At 37.1% G+C, this 14,893-nt stretch overlaps 2 protein-coding genes across 23 annotated transcripts in view; one reads left to right on the top strand and one right to left on the bottom strand.

The window, feature by feature from the left end:
* The window catches only part of FGF14 (fibroblast growth factor 14), a 378,041-nt gene that overhangs the window by 85,123 nt on the left and 278,025 nt on the right, over positions 1 to 14,893 (top strand). The window lies entirely within an intron of this gene.
* The window catches only part of LOC146545647 (uncharacterized), a 51,917-nt gene continuing 45,309 nt past the window's right edge, over positions 8,286 to 14,893 (bottom strand). For 19 of the 22 annotated variants that reach the window (XR_014880855.1, XR_014880852.1, XR_014880856.1 and 16 more), the window contains 2 exons: positions 13,355 to 13,398; positions 8,286 to 10,150 (listed from right to left, as the gene is read on the bottom strand). Coding sequence is in view for 11 of the 22 variants with exons in the window: in XM_085215559.1 (XP_085071685.1) it covers positions 10,079 to 10,150; positions 13,355 to 13,398 (116 nt within the window). In the remaining 11 variants the exon portion in view is untranslated. The remainder of the gene's footprint in view (positions 10,151 to 13,354; positions 13,399 to 14,893) is intronic. The other 3 variants (XM_085215558.1, XM_085215553.1, XM_085215557.1) reach the window with 1 other exon arrangement.

The following is a 14,893-nucleotide window of genomic DNA, read 5'->3' on the forward strand; positions in this document are numbered from 1 at the left end:
GAGGTGTCAGTGTTCAAGACCAGGCTGGATGAGGCCCTGGTCATCCTGATTTAGTGCCTGATGTAATGGTTGACAACTGTGCCTACAGCAGGGGGTTGGAACTTAATCTTTGAGAACCCTACCAACACAAGCCATTCTATGATTCTATGAAATTAACTTACTTAAAACTATTGTCAAACACTGATTACTAGCACAAATCAGAGGGCAGAGCATAGGAATGAAGGACATGTAAATGCTCTTTAGAATACATTCTAATGCCAGTTTGGGTTTTCTCTATAATATCAACCTGTGATGATTTCTTCTAGGAACAAAAGGCTGTGTGCCTTGTTTAAAAACTTATTGGTTGAAATAGTTGTTTGAATTAATTTGGTTATATGTTTGGAACTTGAAACCTTTGCAGGAGTTTCTTACTTTGACTTGCCAGTTTGTTGCATTGCAAACCCAGACATATAACCCACACATTAACCATGCTAGTCCTTACCCAGGCAGGCAATACAACATGATCCACCCTGGGCCAGCAACTTTTAGCTTGCATCTAAAAGCATAACGTACATCATAGGATGCTCTCACATACATTTCACATGTAGTGTCTGATGCTATATGACAGGTGGAATCAAGTCCTGCTTGCTGGAAGGTATTCTTGGCATCTGAAGCTGAAATACTCTTTGTTGCACTTGAAAGTGAACAGCTGAACACTTCAAAGCTCAGACATGGGGTTTCTAGTGGTCATCTTTCATTTTTTGCCCCATGTGTACAGCTTCACAACATGAATCAGAGAGGGATGCTTTAGAATAGGTTTCTGCTGGTTCCCATTTATTTATTTATTCACTTATGTATTTTGCAAAACTCCATTTCATTTGCACAAAGCAGATAAAATTAATTATACTATACTGCAGATAATAGTGCATAAGGTCATCCTTTGAATTGTGTTTTTCTTTGGTATCTTTTTTGTGCTTTGAAGATAATGGTGTGATGTTGTTAGTACGCTGTGGAGTGTGTTTATTTCCCCTGGGGAGCAGATTCAGAAAACAAATACGATAGTTAGAATAGTGCATCATAGCTCTTCTGCAGTGTTTATCCATCCTTTAAATGTCTCTACTGTTACAGGAGTGCCTGATGACAGTGCAGAGGTTCTTTAGTTTGCTAATGCAAAGACATCAGTTTGGGGACTATGAAGGAGATCCATCTGTGAGAAAAAGAATGTGTAGGGCAGGAGATCATTAAATCATTCAAAATGGTTTGCTGCCATGGTGACTCTTTATAAGCCCCTTCCTGTGCAATCTCCTTGCTCCTTGTATCCAGTGCTGGGCAAAGAGTGTCAATTCCAGATGACTTTGTTCTTGTAGAAAGGTGTTTTATTTATCAGTCCTTTTCCCATGCACAGTGCAGGAATGTAAATGAGGTTACTTGGGAGAAATGTGTTAGGTCTCATGTTCCTTTGGACAAGTGCTATGGGCTTACTAATGGTCACAGAGCATATGGTTCAGCTTTTCCACCTTGAGCTGTGAAACAAATATGTCATACAGACAATGAAGATGCAGATAGAAGACAGAGTGCACTCGACACTTACTTTGGAAGAGATTTAATCTTTTTTTAATCTCTGTAGTTGTCACATGATGTAACTGGCTGGGTCCTACCATCATGTTTTGTCATGCAGTTAGCATGTATGTGTCTAGTGCTGGAGGCAGCATGATGGGCCAAAGCACCAGGAACAGGGATGTGCACACCTGCATGAGCACACACTCAGGGTTGTGTGGCCTTGTTGCTTTCTCTGCTGCCTGCAAAGCAGCTGGGTGGGAGTGAATTGCCAGGACTGTGGCACTGATGGGAGTAGAAGGTAATGAGTGAGGAACTGGAAGGACAATTCTGTTGACATATCAGCCTAACATTTGAACAGTGTAGTTGTGAATATGGGTCCTTATACAGAAGTTAAAAGAAAAGCAAATGATATTCACTGCTCAAATTTCAACTGGTGTTGTTAATGGGATAGTTCTCTCTTGGAATATATATGCTATAAGCATATTATTATATAAGCATATATAAGAAATACTCTATTTTGCATTATGAATGAGTCTTACATAGGTCACAGATACTAAATGTGAAACTGTTTAGAATAGATTTGGGTCATCTGCACCCATGGAAGGATGCAGTATATCAAAAGTACCTAAAATAAGCAGCAGCATAGTCTGAACCACCTCTGATGCCTTTGATAATTACCATGTGATCCTTGGCTATTGATAGAAGAATTTCAAAGGTGATACAATCTTGAGGAGGTTTTTAGTGCTGATGAGATCACTCATAATCAGTAAGCGCTTCATCATGATGCTAAGAAGCCAGCTGAGAGAAATGTTTTGGGAAAGCCAGTGATACCCAAAAAGCCTCAAAGAAATGGTGTCAGTCTCAAGTTACTTGTGCCATTAGATGGATTCTCGCCGTAGCTTTTCTTCTGGAAATAACTATTCATATTAAGCAATATTTGTTTTATTAAATGTTTGTACCATGTGGTAGGACTCAGTCTTGAAGAGCTTAAATAAAGGTTTTGTGGAATCACATGTGGAAGCTCAGAAAAATTCTCATTCCTACTGTTTTCGCTGAAAGGATGATAATTATTATATGATGATAAATTTCAAAGAGAAAAAAAAAAAACGAAAAAAACAACAGATAGTGAACAGTTCTTAAATTCCTAAATTTAAGAATCAATTTGTTTTGAATGTGATTGCCTTGCTGACAGATTAAGACTGTAAAGGAAAGGCATGTGTGCTGTGAGAGCCCCTTCAATTTTGGGAAGCGTCTGGCTCTTGTCACATCGGTTACTTAATCTAACGGCAGTAAAAGCCATTATATAATTCTGAGATTCTGTCAAGGACTTTTCAGAGGTCCAATAAACTAACTGTGGATATCCAAGGCAACTTTTCTGAAAGAGTACATTTATGAGTCCAGGCTTACTCATTATTTTCCTTGTAAGCAATTTTACAGTAGGATTCATTCAGGGCAAATCTCCTTTTCTCTGGTTAACTACTCTATGTCTGGAGGATCTGTAGGGTACTTTCTTCTTCATCAACCAACCTTACAATGTATATTATATAGGGAAACTTTCTAATCAAAGACAATGCCTAAAAACATATTCTCTGTCAATTTAGAAGAAATTAAAAAAACAGTCAGTGACCAGATAATGGTTCTACTCAATGCTGAGACACCAAAGTGACTGAGGTTTGCAAATGGGCCAGCTGCTTAACCATAGATTTCAAAGCCAGGCACAAATCTGTCTTAGAGGACCTGGGCCTTGTTGTAGAGGAGGATCAAAGGGTAAAATACTCCACAGATCCAAATGCTTTCTCTCATCAGTGACTTTCAGTGTTGCTGCACATCCTCTGAGAGTGTGCTGGAGTATGTTAACTCATGTGACTGCAGTATTTGATCTCATTTTTCTAATGAAAGCTGGAGGTGAATGAAGGCACACCACTTTCTGCATTAGTCTAGAGCAGATCATATTTAGGCAAAATTTCATTGTTTTATACCCAATAATTCTTGAGTCAAAAGAGAGACAGTAGGAACACAGTATGTTCAGGCCTATTCAACAACACAGGAAGCTGAACTGTTTCCAGAGAGCTTGCTTTGTCTGCTGGCAGACTCTCTGAGACAGAACATTATGGGAAGATACCTCTCTTCCTCCTCCACCTCTCATCTCGTCCTTTATCCAGCGTATTCTGTATTCTTTTGTTTTCTTAGCAAAGGCCTGCTCCTCTGAGTTGCTGGGATGTGGGGTGCTGAGTCTGCATTCAGGAATTTCTTCTTCAGAAGAATATGTGGGAGGCGTGAATATTAAAAACAAGATGACTCATATGAATTGCTTAGAGCAGGGGGCTGTAGGTCTCTCACAGGTGACCTGTGTCTCATCATCCAGCAGGGAACAAAGTAAAACCTTGGGACTCATTCACATAAGATGTCCCCGGAGGAAGAACAAGAGGCAGCAAGCTCATCCCCACAGCCTTTCTGCCTGGAAGTGTTCTCCTTGTGGCAAAGCACAGTATCAAACACTGGGCTCCTTTCTCTAGAGCAGTGATGGCTTTTGTGTGTTTCATGCTGAATCAGAGAGTAGGCCTTCTCACCACCTTTCTTGAGCCATACAGTGTGAATGAGTACTGAGGTTAACAAGCTGGGTTAGGGCTGCAAATATTTTCTTTACATCAGCACAAGATGGGCAGATCCAGTAGTGGGAGGAAATGTGCTGTGAAACTTACCTTATCTCTACCAGTCATGCATATCTGCTGATGCTTTAGTAAGGCATCTGGCTTGTACATGCCTAATCACTTTATGCAGCATCCTGGGCAATATATCTCTTACTGCTGTGAGCTCTGCTCTTCCACTGCAGCACAAAAAGTGCTGAAATCCAGGCACTGAAGCAACCAGACCTTTCCTGAGGTGGCCACAAATAGAAATGAACCTCTTTATGTTATTTCTGGACACTCATAATTCCAATCTGAACTCCTTTGCAGTCTGTTCTTTGATAACAGTGCCACGTTGCATCCTTGAGACTGTCTCTTTTCCTTGTTTCTGAACGTGCTTGGCAGTCGTTCCTGTTCTTATATAGAGCCAGGGAGAGTGTCTGCATCCAGGCATGCTATGATGAGAGCAGAGGGCTCATAAATTCCTCATTTCCTTTAGGACTTATAAGGATGATGTAGCCTTTCTCTGAACTCAGGAGACAGCATCACCTGATCTAGGACAACAGCTTTTGTCAGTACCATCATATCAGCAAACTTTGTCCCTTATCCTTAATTTTAAACACAGATTTACGTCTCAGTGAAGACTTAGATGTCGTAGTTTTCTCCTAAAAGCATCTGTCTCAGCTAGATAAGGCAATATTGAATATTTTAGATTCTGGGAGACTTTTGTGGTTTCTTAGCTAGAAATGTCAAAAACGATCATGATTTCATACTGATTATTGTGTCTACGAATTTGTTCTAATTATTCTTGAACCACAACGGCTATGCTATTACAGATCAGTTACATAAGTATGAGACACACCTTGTCCACAACAGTACTCTACAGTGGCTACTATTTCTGTACCAGAAAGATGTTTGGATAAACTCAGGACCCTTCTGATAGCTGAGAAATATAGAGCTCTGTTTGGAGTAGACCGCAGTGTTCATCACTGTGAGGCAAATTTCCATATATTTCTCAAATTTGGGCCAGTTAGGATTTTCACTTTAACTGTCCCTCTTTATATCAGAAGTTTGGAAAGATAAGTGATTTGGTAATCACTCTAAAATAGTAACAGAAGACCTCTGAATAATAAATAAGAATTACATAAATGTAACTGTAATTCAGCATAAACACCTAATCTAACCTAATCTCTATCTGGAACAGGCTGCCCAGGGAGGTTGTGGATGCCCCATCCCTGGATGTATTTAAGGCTAGGCTGGATGTGGCTCTGGGCAGTCTGGTGTAACGGTTGGCGACCCTACCTGTGGCAGGGGGGTTGAAACTAGATGATCATTTCATCTTTTTAACCCAGGCCATTCTATGATTCTATGATGATGAATTTTCTCACTAAAAAGTCTTGGATTCGCAAATAACAAGATCATAGATGTGACTTCATGCCTACTACAGGCCCTTGACTGGATAGTTGTCACATTGAGTTTTTAAAGGTTTCCATTAGAGGTTCCACAACTCTTCAATATCCTGAAGATATTCACTAGAAGAGATGCCAGTTTGCCCTCCTCTTTGCTACTGCAGTTTACAATTGCAGCCAGTTGCTGAATGCTCGGGGATGCCACACACCATTTTCTGCCACGCACCATTTTCTGCCTATTTACACAAATCCTGTGACACTGTGTGCCGTTTCTTCCAAATACATACCCAGTCCTTCACTGTTTAGCCTTGAAAAATCAGGATCACTCTGTTAGATTGTATAATTCATAGAGAAATTTTAAGAAATGCAGAAGGACTTTTTTTCTGAAGTACTTCACAAGAAGACATGATTCACAAATCTTCCTATGAACTCAATGGCAAAGTCATGTAAAGGTGGATGTACATTTGGAAGATGTTTCTAAGGAACTGTATTGAAGTTTGATGTTGGAAGTTGGAAGTGATCTAAACTCAACAAATACATGTAATGGACTTTACATTTTGTGTAATTGGGATACTTGCTGAGAATCAGACAGCATTAAGAGAGAATTAAGGCATAATGTAGATTTCAGTATGTTTAACCTGACAGAGACCATTCAGTTTCTGTATAACACTAACATTTACAAGCTGATGGAAGTGCTACATGGAAGCGTGCTGTCCAAGTTTTCCTACTACTGTTATGCATATTGACAATAGTTAAATGTAAGTGATAGTGCTTACGTGGTCGCTTTATTGAGAGCATCTGCCATCTATTCTGAGGAGCAAAGAGGTGGAAAAGTAGTGGACTTAGCGAGAAGAAGTTAATATGTGCCCTTGCAGAACACTGCTCTTCCATGGAGTTGCTCTTCCATACATCTTATCACTCTTCTGTAGCTCAGTTATATTCCTTTCTAATGGAACAGAAGAACTAGATCTGTTTGGTTAAAGGAGACAGATCTGAGTTTTGATTACTGTCATGGGAGGATGTCATAAACAAATAATTTCTCTCTATTTTTGCCTCACTCTTTTCAAATTCAGATGGTACTTACCATCTCTTGTAAAGAGATCCATACTGCTTGGGGTGGCAGTCATGTTTGGTTTCATACGTGTTAGTTTCCAGTTGAATTGTCTTGTCCAAGACAATTCTGGACAATTGTCTTGTCCTGTGGCTTTGTTCTCACACTGAAGAACTGCTCTGTGGCCCTAGGTGGTGGAAAATTTGACCTTGACACACAGTTCCTTCCAGGCTTTTGCCTACCCTCTGCAAAAGATACCAAGTGAATTTTTCCCTTTTGGTTTATGTCACTCGTTACAGGCTTCATTGCCAAAATGTTCTCCAGCTTCTGAGTAAGTGGGCCTTATTGGACTGAAGGATTTCATCCAATCTTTCAAATTTTTACATGAAAAAAAAAAAAGGTGAAATTATATTTGATCTGCAAATATTGTCCAAATATCTAGGCACAGCCATGGGCTGTATCTATTGATGCCCAGAAAGGGCAATTGGAAACTGGAAATTGTAAGATAGTGGACTAAGAAAGCATGAAGGGTGAAGATGGTTAATGTGGAAATAAAGACCTCACATCTAGTTCCTGTGACTGCTAAGGTTGTACTAACTGGATTAATGTACTAACTTTTTTTTTGAAAGTCTGTAGGCTTTCTATAATCTTCCCAATTAAGGCTGTCATTTGGCACACTGTGAAACCTCTCACTATCACTCAATAGCAGTCTTCCTATGAAAAGGGTAACAAAATACGGATTTTTCATGCCTTATATGTAAATGCACCCAATCTGGACTTTCTTTTCCAGTGAAGCCCTGCTTCAGTGAAAACAGACTACAAAAACATTACTTTATGCACTAGCATCTCTTCTTTGAGTAATCAACTGATCCCTGGGTGAAGGGGCATTGATGTTAGACCTTTTCCTTTGAAACAAGTTGCTTCAGCTTCTAGAAGTTTTGAAAGAATTTGCACCTACGGTGTTTAACATGTCAAAATATGTAATTTTTTCATCAAATAAAAATGTAGCTCCTGTATTGCATTTCACAGAACATAAAACAAAGTTCTGTTTCATGATTAACTCTTGGCTAGTTTATACTGTTGTTTTTTTTTTTGTTGTTTTTCTTTGTTTTTTTGTGTGTGGGTTTTTTTTTTTTTTTTTTTTTTGAGACTTTATGTACCTTAGCAGATGGTGCTAAGTTTTCTGTGAATAGCTCAATTTAGTTTCTTCCCACTTTCTTAAACTCACCGTTTGTTTTTGTTTTGCTTGCAAACTAGCTAATGTGAACTGGTTGAACAAGCTAATGACAATGGATTGTAGCTGCAGGGTAAACTTTAGGAGGCCAAAAGGTTAAGCAATTAACTCATTTTTAAAAGAAAACTTTTCAAGAATGTATCAACCTCTTTACTGCAGGTTGTTGCGTGTATACATATACAAGTAAAATCTATTGTGACAGTTCTTCTTGTATTTTGAGTATATAGAATATTGGGTAAGTTGGATTACAGTTTAGGCAAATCTAGTTGCAATCACACTGAAAAGGATAAATGCAAAGATAAATTCCAGCTCCACCTCTGCAAAAAATGTCTTTTTGTGCAGGACGCTTCAAGAATCAATTCGTTGTCAAAAACAACAACAAACTGTCACCACAGCAGTAACAACAACAACAACAAAAAAGCATTATGAGAGTTTTTATTCAGAATTATTAAAGAATCACAGAATTGTAGGGGTTGGAAGGATCCTCTGGGGATCATGAAGTGTAAATTATGGTATAACATCTCCAAACATCTAAATAAATAGTATTTTCTCAGATGTACAATATGTTCTATTAGTAGAGAACAAAAATATCTGTAGGCTGATTTCAGTTCTGTGTTTTGAAACTTAAATATTTCAGGCAGGAATCATTTGCCAAAACATAATGTCTTGAATTCTGCTAGCTAATGTAACACAAGATATTTAGAAAACTCTGCCTCATGGAGCTATAGCTAAGGTTAGGCAGGATACTTAACGATGCTCAAAATGGTGTCACAAATTTTAGATGAGATATCTGTATCCAGACATTGGGATCTTTGGCGTATCCATCACCTTTGATAGTCATGCACGTATCTAAGCATATGTCTTGCATAAAAATATCTTGGGGAGTGAAAATTCTCATAATATACTTTTTAAAAAACCATTATTACTCTCATATCTGTTATTAATGGCCATCTCCCCCCTTACAATATTGTATTTTTTGCATAATTTACTGCAGCATTTTGAATGTCTTTTTGCTAACAAACTGTATTTGATATCTGTATCTGAACAAAGTAGTTTTACAAAGCCTTGTTTATGCCAGTGATATCCAAGATAAAAACAACAACAAAAAGCTACAGAATCATGAAATATGATTTTCCTTTTTGCACTCAAAAAGGGAAGAAAATTGTTTATTTGAATTTTTTTTTCCCCAGAACATATTAGAAGTGTCTAAATCCTATGTCATTTTAGAACTCTGCCAGTAATTAACATCTAAGAATTTTGGTTAATTCTTCTGGAGTCCAAAGATTAACCCAAGTGAATTTTAATCAAAATTGAAATACATAAGTTAAAATACATAAGTTAATATATACAGCTAATGGTAATCAGTGAAACTAGCTATCCCATTTTAGGTTTTTAAGACCAGGTGTTCAGTTATTAATGTGTAGAGGAAAGAGAAAGGCATAGGAGTCAGCCTTCATAGAGCTGTCACCGTAATGTTGTTACTGAATATAAGAATGACTAATTCTAGAAATAGTGTTACACTGCACAGTGAGCACACATAAACAATCATTGTTAAATATGTATCATATAGCTATACAAAAATGATATCTTACACTTAAAAACACTGCATATTGGAAAAACATTCAAACATGGCTTTTAACAGTAGGCGTTTGTGCAAAATCAGTCTAGTTTTTCACGGTAGTAGAGGATGAAGTGCCTTTACAGATATACAAGAAGTCCATAAAAGCAGTCAGATAAATAACTTTTGGAAGACAAGGTTGATAAAACTGTCTTAATACAAGTATATGCTTTCTTGCTGGTCCTTTTAGGCAAATTTAGAAGACTGAAACTGGTATGTTCTTCCTCATTTCACTACAACCTGGTAATAAGTAATGAAGAAGAATCTTATTATAGTAAAATCTCCTAATTTTTCTCTATTTTTAGAACTATCTGTAGGTTTTAACAGCCACCCTTTGCTCTGGGTGCAATTTTTCAGTCTCCTCGTCCATAATCACTACACTCTCCCACTCCATCTCAGCTCCATTAAAAAACATCTATTTCACTCAACAGTGAAGTAATAATTTATTTACTGGCAGACTAACATCATTTGCCACCAAACAAAAACAAAAGTTCCAGCTACTTTGATAGATTTGCAAAACTTTCAGGTTTGTTCTTATAAAAAAAAGGAAAAGCTACATTTAGCCAATTACATTTGCTGAACTGCAGCCTGAATTTGTAACTAGTTTTCATTTTGAAGTTCTGTTTGCTTCTTTTTTTCCTTTGAATATTGATCTGTCTTGTAATATTGGCTCTGCAGGAAGAAAAAAAAGACCAAATTCATGTTAGAAGTAGAAATGACTGTCTACAGAATGCTTCAAAATGCAAATAAAGTCATTCTTGCCTCATCCCCTTGTCTGAAATTCTGACTTTAATCTAACCATCTTCACTGCTTAAAATAGCCTCTTCCTGACAAGATGAAATTAATCTCCTTTTGCACCTGTTATGTTAACTAAATTACAGGGCTGTAAACTGTGTTAAAGCAAAGGTATATGTGGCCCTGCTGTATGTGTGATTTAGCTCTAACCTCTCTAACTGGAGCTTTTCTCCCCACTGCAGAAGCATGATAAAGCTATTCCATGTATGCTGGAAATTCATAGGAAAAGATATAAATGTGGACATGTTAGGTGAATGCTTATTTGCCCTAACATTTAAAGGCTGTCAGTAATAAACAAAGCTTATATAGCTGTGAATGACAGAGTCTAGTGTTTATTCCTTATTTTATTTTGCAAGAAACATTGCTCATCTCTTTCAGCCATTGCTTTGTCCTTATGGTTGCTATTATAGGTAAATGAAAGTCATTTTTTTGGCTGCTTCTGGTATACTTCAATAGAGATGAGATGTTTGAGGATTTTGTGCTGTCACTTTGACTTCTTCCACCAGATTTTGCCTGGAGAAAACAAGGGGCTTTTCTTAAGTCTCGGCCTCTTCTCTCAGGCAACAAATAGGACCTGAGGAAATGGCCACAAGCTGTGATAGGGGAGATTTAGATTAAATATAAGGAAAACTTTTTGTCTCAAAGAGTGATTAGGTGCTGGAATGGCCTGTCTGGCGAAGTGGTGAAGTTGCCATCCCTGGCAGTCTTCAAGAGGTGTCTGGATGAGGTGCTGCGAGGTATGGTTTAGTAGCTTAGTAGGTAGAAATGGTGACAGGAGGATGGCTGGACTACATGATCTTGTAGGTCCTTTCCAACCTTGTGATTCTGATTCTAATCCATTGGTAGCACGTATTTTAATAGAGTAATTGCTTTCTTATTTAGAAAGTTTCCCATATATTTTCTGTGAACAAGGAATAGATAAGATTTCTCCAAATAGGAAGAAAAATGAGAACAAATGACAAAGCTTAAATATGTAATAACATCCTTTGTATTATCTAGAAAATATCTGTAGTGGAAGCATTAATTTGCAAAGTTTCCTGTGTTTTGGCATTTTTATAATTTTAACAAAATCTTTATAGGACATTACTTGCATTTTTACACCCACACTTACATTTTACTGCTTCTGCCGTACCTGTTTTGCCCCTTTTACTTGGTCTATTGAGTAGTTATAATGAATAATGTATTTGAAAAATGTCCTTCTTTTCTTCTTTGTGAGCCAATAACATGCTGTTACAGATTTCCAGCACTTATTTGCCTGTGGCTTTTCCAAGACATCTGCACAGTATGATAGGCTTCATCCAAAGTAGAAAATGTATTTTTGTCCTCTTCCTTTTCTTAATAGTTTAATTTAAAATGTCTTTAATACTTTCCAACAAAACCTCTTCTCATTATGTTTTTAAAGTAAGGATTTTTGTACTGCAATCATCAGTGAAACATCACTGATTCAATTCTCTTTTAGTACATTAATTTTCTTTCTTATTCTTATAGTTTTGGTTTTTATGTTTATAAAAGCTTATATTACTCATAACCTTCATGGAACATGGATAAAAATCTTCTAAAATATACACTTATAACCAAATGTTTATTCTCTCCCTTCCTGTCTACTGATTTTCACCCAAGTTTACCAAAGCATTCACATGAGGCTCTTGTCACCAGGTTTCTCATGAATACCAGAATACCTCTCTCTAAATTTTCTGCTCAAGTATGCATCAATAATTGAATGCATTAGCATTACAGAAGTGAATAAATATTTAATTAATAGCTATATCAGAGGTTGGAAGTCAGATTCTATTGCAAGTATGTGTTGCTTCCAAAAGAACTTACTGATGAGGACCTTTAATATAGGTTTCAGGTTTAGACTCCTAATGTGTACAAATGTAGTCTCCTAAAATATTTTGGTAGAAGTGGAAAGATTTAGATATTTCAGAGGTGTTCAAAGAGAGAATCTTTCTGCCCGAATCTGTGTATTTGTGTTAGACGGCCATGCTATTCCCCTGGAAGCATTTCACATTCTCCATTTGCAATATGGGGAACTTAATTATTTCCTTAAACAACTACCTCACTGGCTAAAATTTAAGTGCAAATTAGGTGCTGGAGTTTTGCACATTGAATCTTACTGATAAGGCTTAGCCCAGTTGTAAAATCTTGCTTAAGCAGAGTATAATTTGCATCAGGAAATGTGTGCAGTTGTGTTGTAGGTAGCTCAAGGTTTCTGTTCAGTTCCAGGTCAGCCTTTCATATATAAAATGTTCATTAGTAATTGTACGCGGTTCAAGCATTTGTATTAGAAGTGCCAAGCAGGCTGCCCCATTCAGGAACTGAATGTGGAAGGGAAAGGAATTAAATCTCCCAGTCAAAGAGCAGTTTGGACTCTGTTTTCATCTGAAATTTAGTCCTCTCTTTATAGTTTGGCTTAAACAAGTGTATGTTTAAAGAAAGGCACAAGGGGGAACATTTTAGTTTGGGAAACTCAGCAAGTTGAAAGTATTTAAACAAGTCTTTCATTGAAGTCTAAAATTATGTTCTGGCTTGTTTCCAGAAAATAAAAGCTGAAAGAAATGCCTATCGTTTTATATCCAATCCATTATTTTTGGAATAACAACAGATGAATGAACAACTCTAGCTGAAGATCCACATACATATGTTTTCACACGTGCTCACAGTATCTAGCGCTGTTTTTCAGTCTACAACAGTCTATCTCAACAAATTTTCGAGTATGTATTGACTGGTCAGAGGATCTTATGCTTAAATGAGAAATGAGAACAACTGTTGCAAATAGTTACCATCAGAAAATAACCCCTTTGGTTCCAAGTTGCTATTGCACAATCATAGAATGCCTTGGGTAAATCAGTCAACAAAAATCCACTATGCAAATTGCAGAGATTAAGAAAACTTTTGTTTAATTATTTGTTTGGGTAAATAATAGGTAAAACAAAACAACAATTAAAAAAAAAAAACACAACAAACTGAGACACAGTAGATTTAGGACACACTGAAAATAATAGATAGGCTGGGAAGGACTAAACTGCCCATAGGCCTTAAATTCATTACTGATTAGGAAGTTAGGAGAAATATAAATACCAGAAATGCAGTTATAGTCCTTAATATGTTCTTTGCTCCAGGGCCTGCAAGAAAAAGTCAGGAAAAAAATGACTTTAAATGTTGTTTAAAAATAGTGAAAAACAAGAAAAATAAAGGATCCTAAACTCCATTCTTCCCTTACTCTGTTGCCTTGTAGCTTGTGGTGACCTGACTAAACACTTGGGAATAGAGGAAGGCTTTAGGGAATGCTTCAGCCTTATTTTTATTCTTCATATTATAATTTTCTAATATATTCTATTCTAATATAAAATTTCTGTTCAGAAATAAAGGCTGCATCACAGAGATGGGGAGTTGCTGGTAATGTTTAGGCATGTGAGACTGTAATGCCATGGAGGGAAAGAGAAAACTCTATCTCTTGCTCAGGAGAATAAAACAAATGAAGGGTAGAAAGACATAATCAGTACTGAAGAAAATATCCCTGCTCCTGGGACTTTTGCAGAGGAGATTCATACTATTGTTGAAGAGATAAGTGTTGGCTAGAAATCTTGAACAGCCCTTTCCTCCCTCCTTCCTCCCCTTCCCCCAATTCTCAATGCCATTTGTAATCAACACAATGAATTTTAAGTAATTACTATTTATTGAATGCTGAATGCACTATGTGCTGGATGTTGCGTGGCTTCAGAGAAGCTTCTGAGAGGCAAGTGGGTGAGAAGATGTAGCACAGAAAGCATTCTTTGCTGTTTGATTGCGTCAGGGTTTGCAAATGTGTACAAACAGATTTAAAGTACTGATGGAGAAATCTGAAAGAGAAACTTATTCACAACAAGATACATATCTCTTATGTGCTTTTATTCTTCATGTTATTAAAATGATGAATATGAGCCGAAAGCCCAGGCTAAATGTCTGAAGAAAGGTATATTGATTTCCTTGGCTAGGTGCTGGTACTTAAGACAGTACTTAATAAGACAATCAAAACAAACTCAGAATATCATTATTTCTATTCCCTTTGGACAGATAAATGTAACTGACAGCTAGCTACTTAGAGACAGGATAACTGTATTGGCATGTGGCCACTGGATAGCACTTAACAGTATTATTTTGCTAAAAGACTTATCAGTTGATAAGTTGATATTGATACTGAGACACTCTCATTTCCAAGCAATGTGTTTGGCCAACTGAAATCAATTGCAACCTGATATACTTTTTCTGGTGGCTGCACAAACCATACATGAATTATATTGTTGTAAATGTCAATCTTAACAAATCTGATATAAGCAATCTCTTGCAAAGTAATATCCTTCCAGTTCATTCTTCTTTGTTCAATTTCCTATTTATTAAGACATGAGGATCTCTTGGAAACTCAGATATCTGGCAGAAATGGATCAATCATCTCAAAACTTTTGGACAATCTGTACCTTCTCTTTCCTCTTGTTTCATTGAACTCATCTGCAAACTGGTTCTATTCCACTGCATTGTGAAAGAAGATGCTGACTGTAACATGGATTTATGATAATCTGGAATGTTTGACTATGTTGACCAACATCCCCAGATCCATTTCTCCTACACAGTCTCCCAGTC

This window comes from Meleagris gallopavo, chromosome 1, assembly GCF_905368555.1.
Source record: "Meleagris gallopavo chromosome 1, MGAL_WU_HG_1.1, whole genome shotgun sequence".
Classification (NCBI taxonomy): domain Eukaryota; kingdom Metazoa; phylum Chordata; class Aves; order Galliformes; family Phasianidae; genus Meleagris; species Meleagris gallopavo.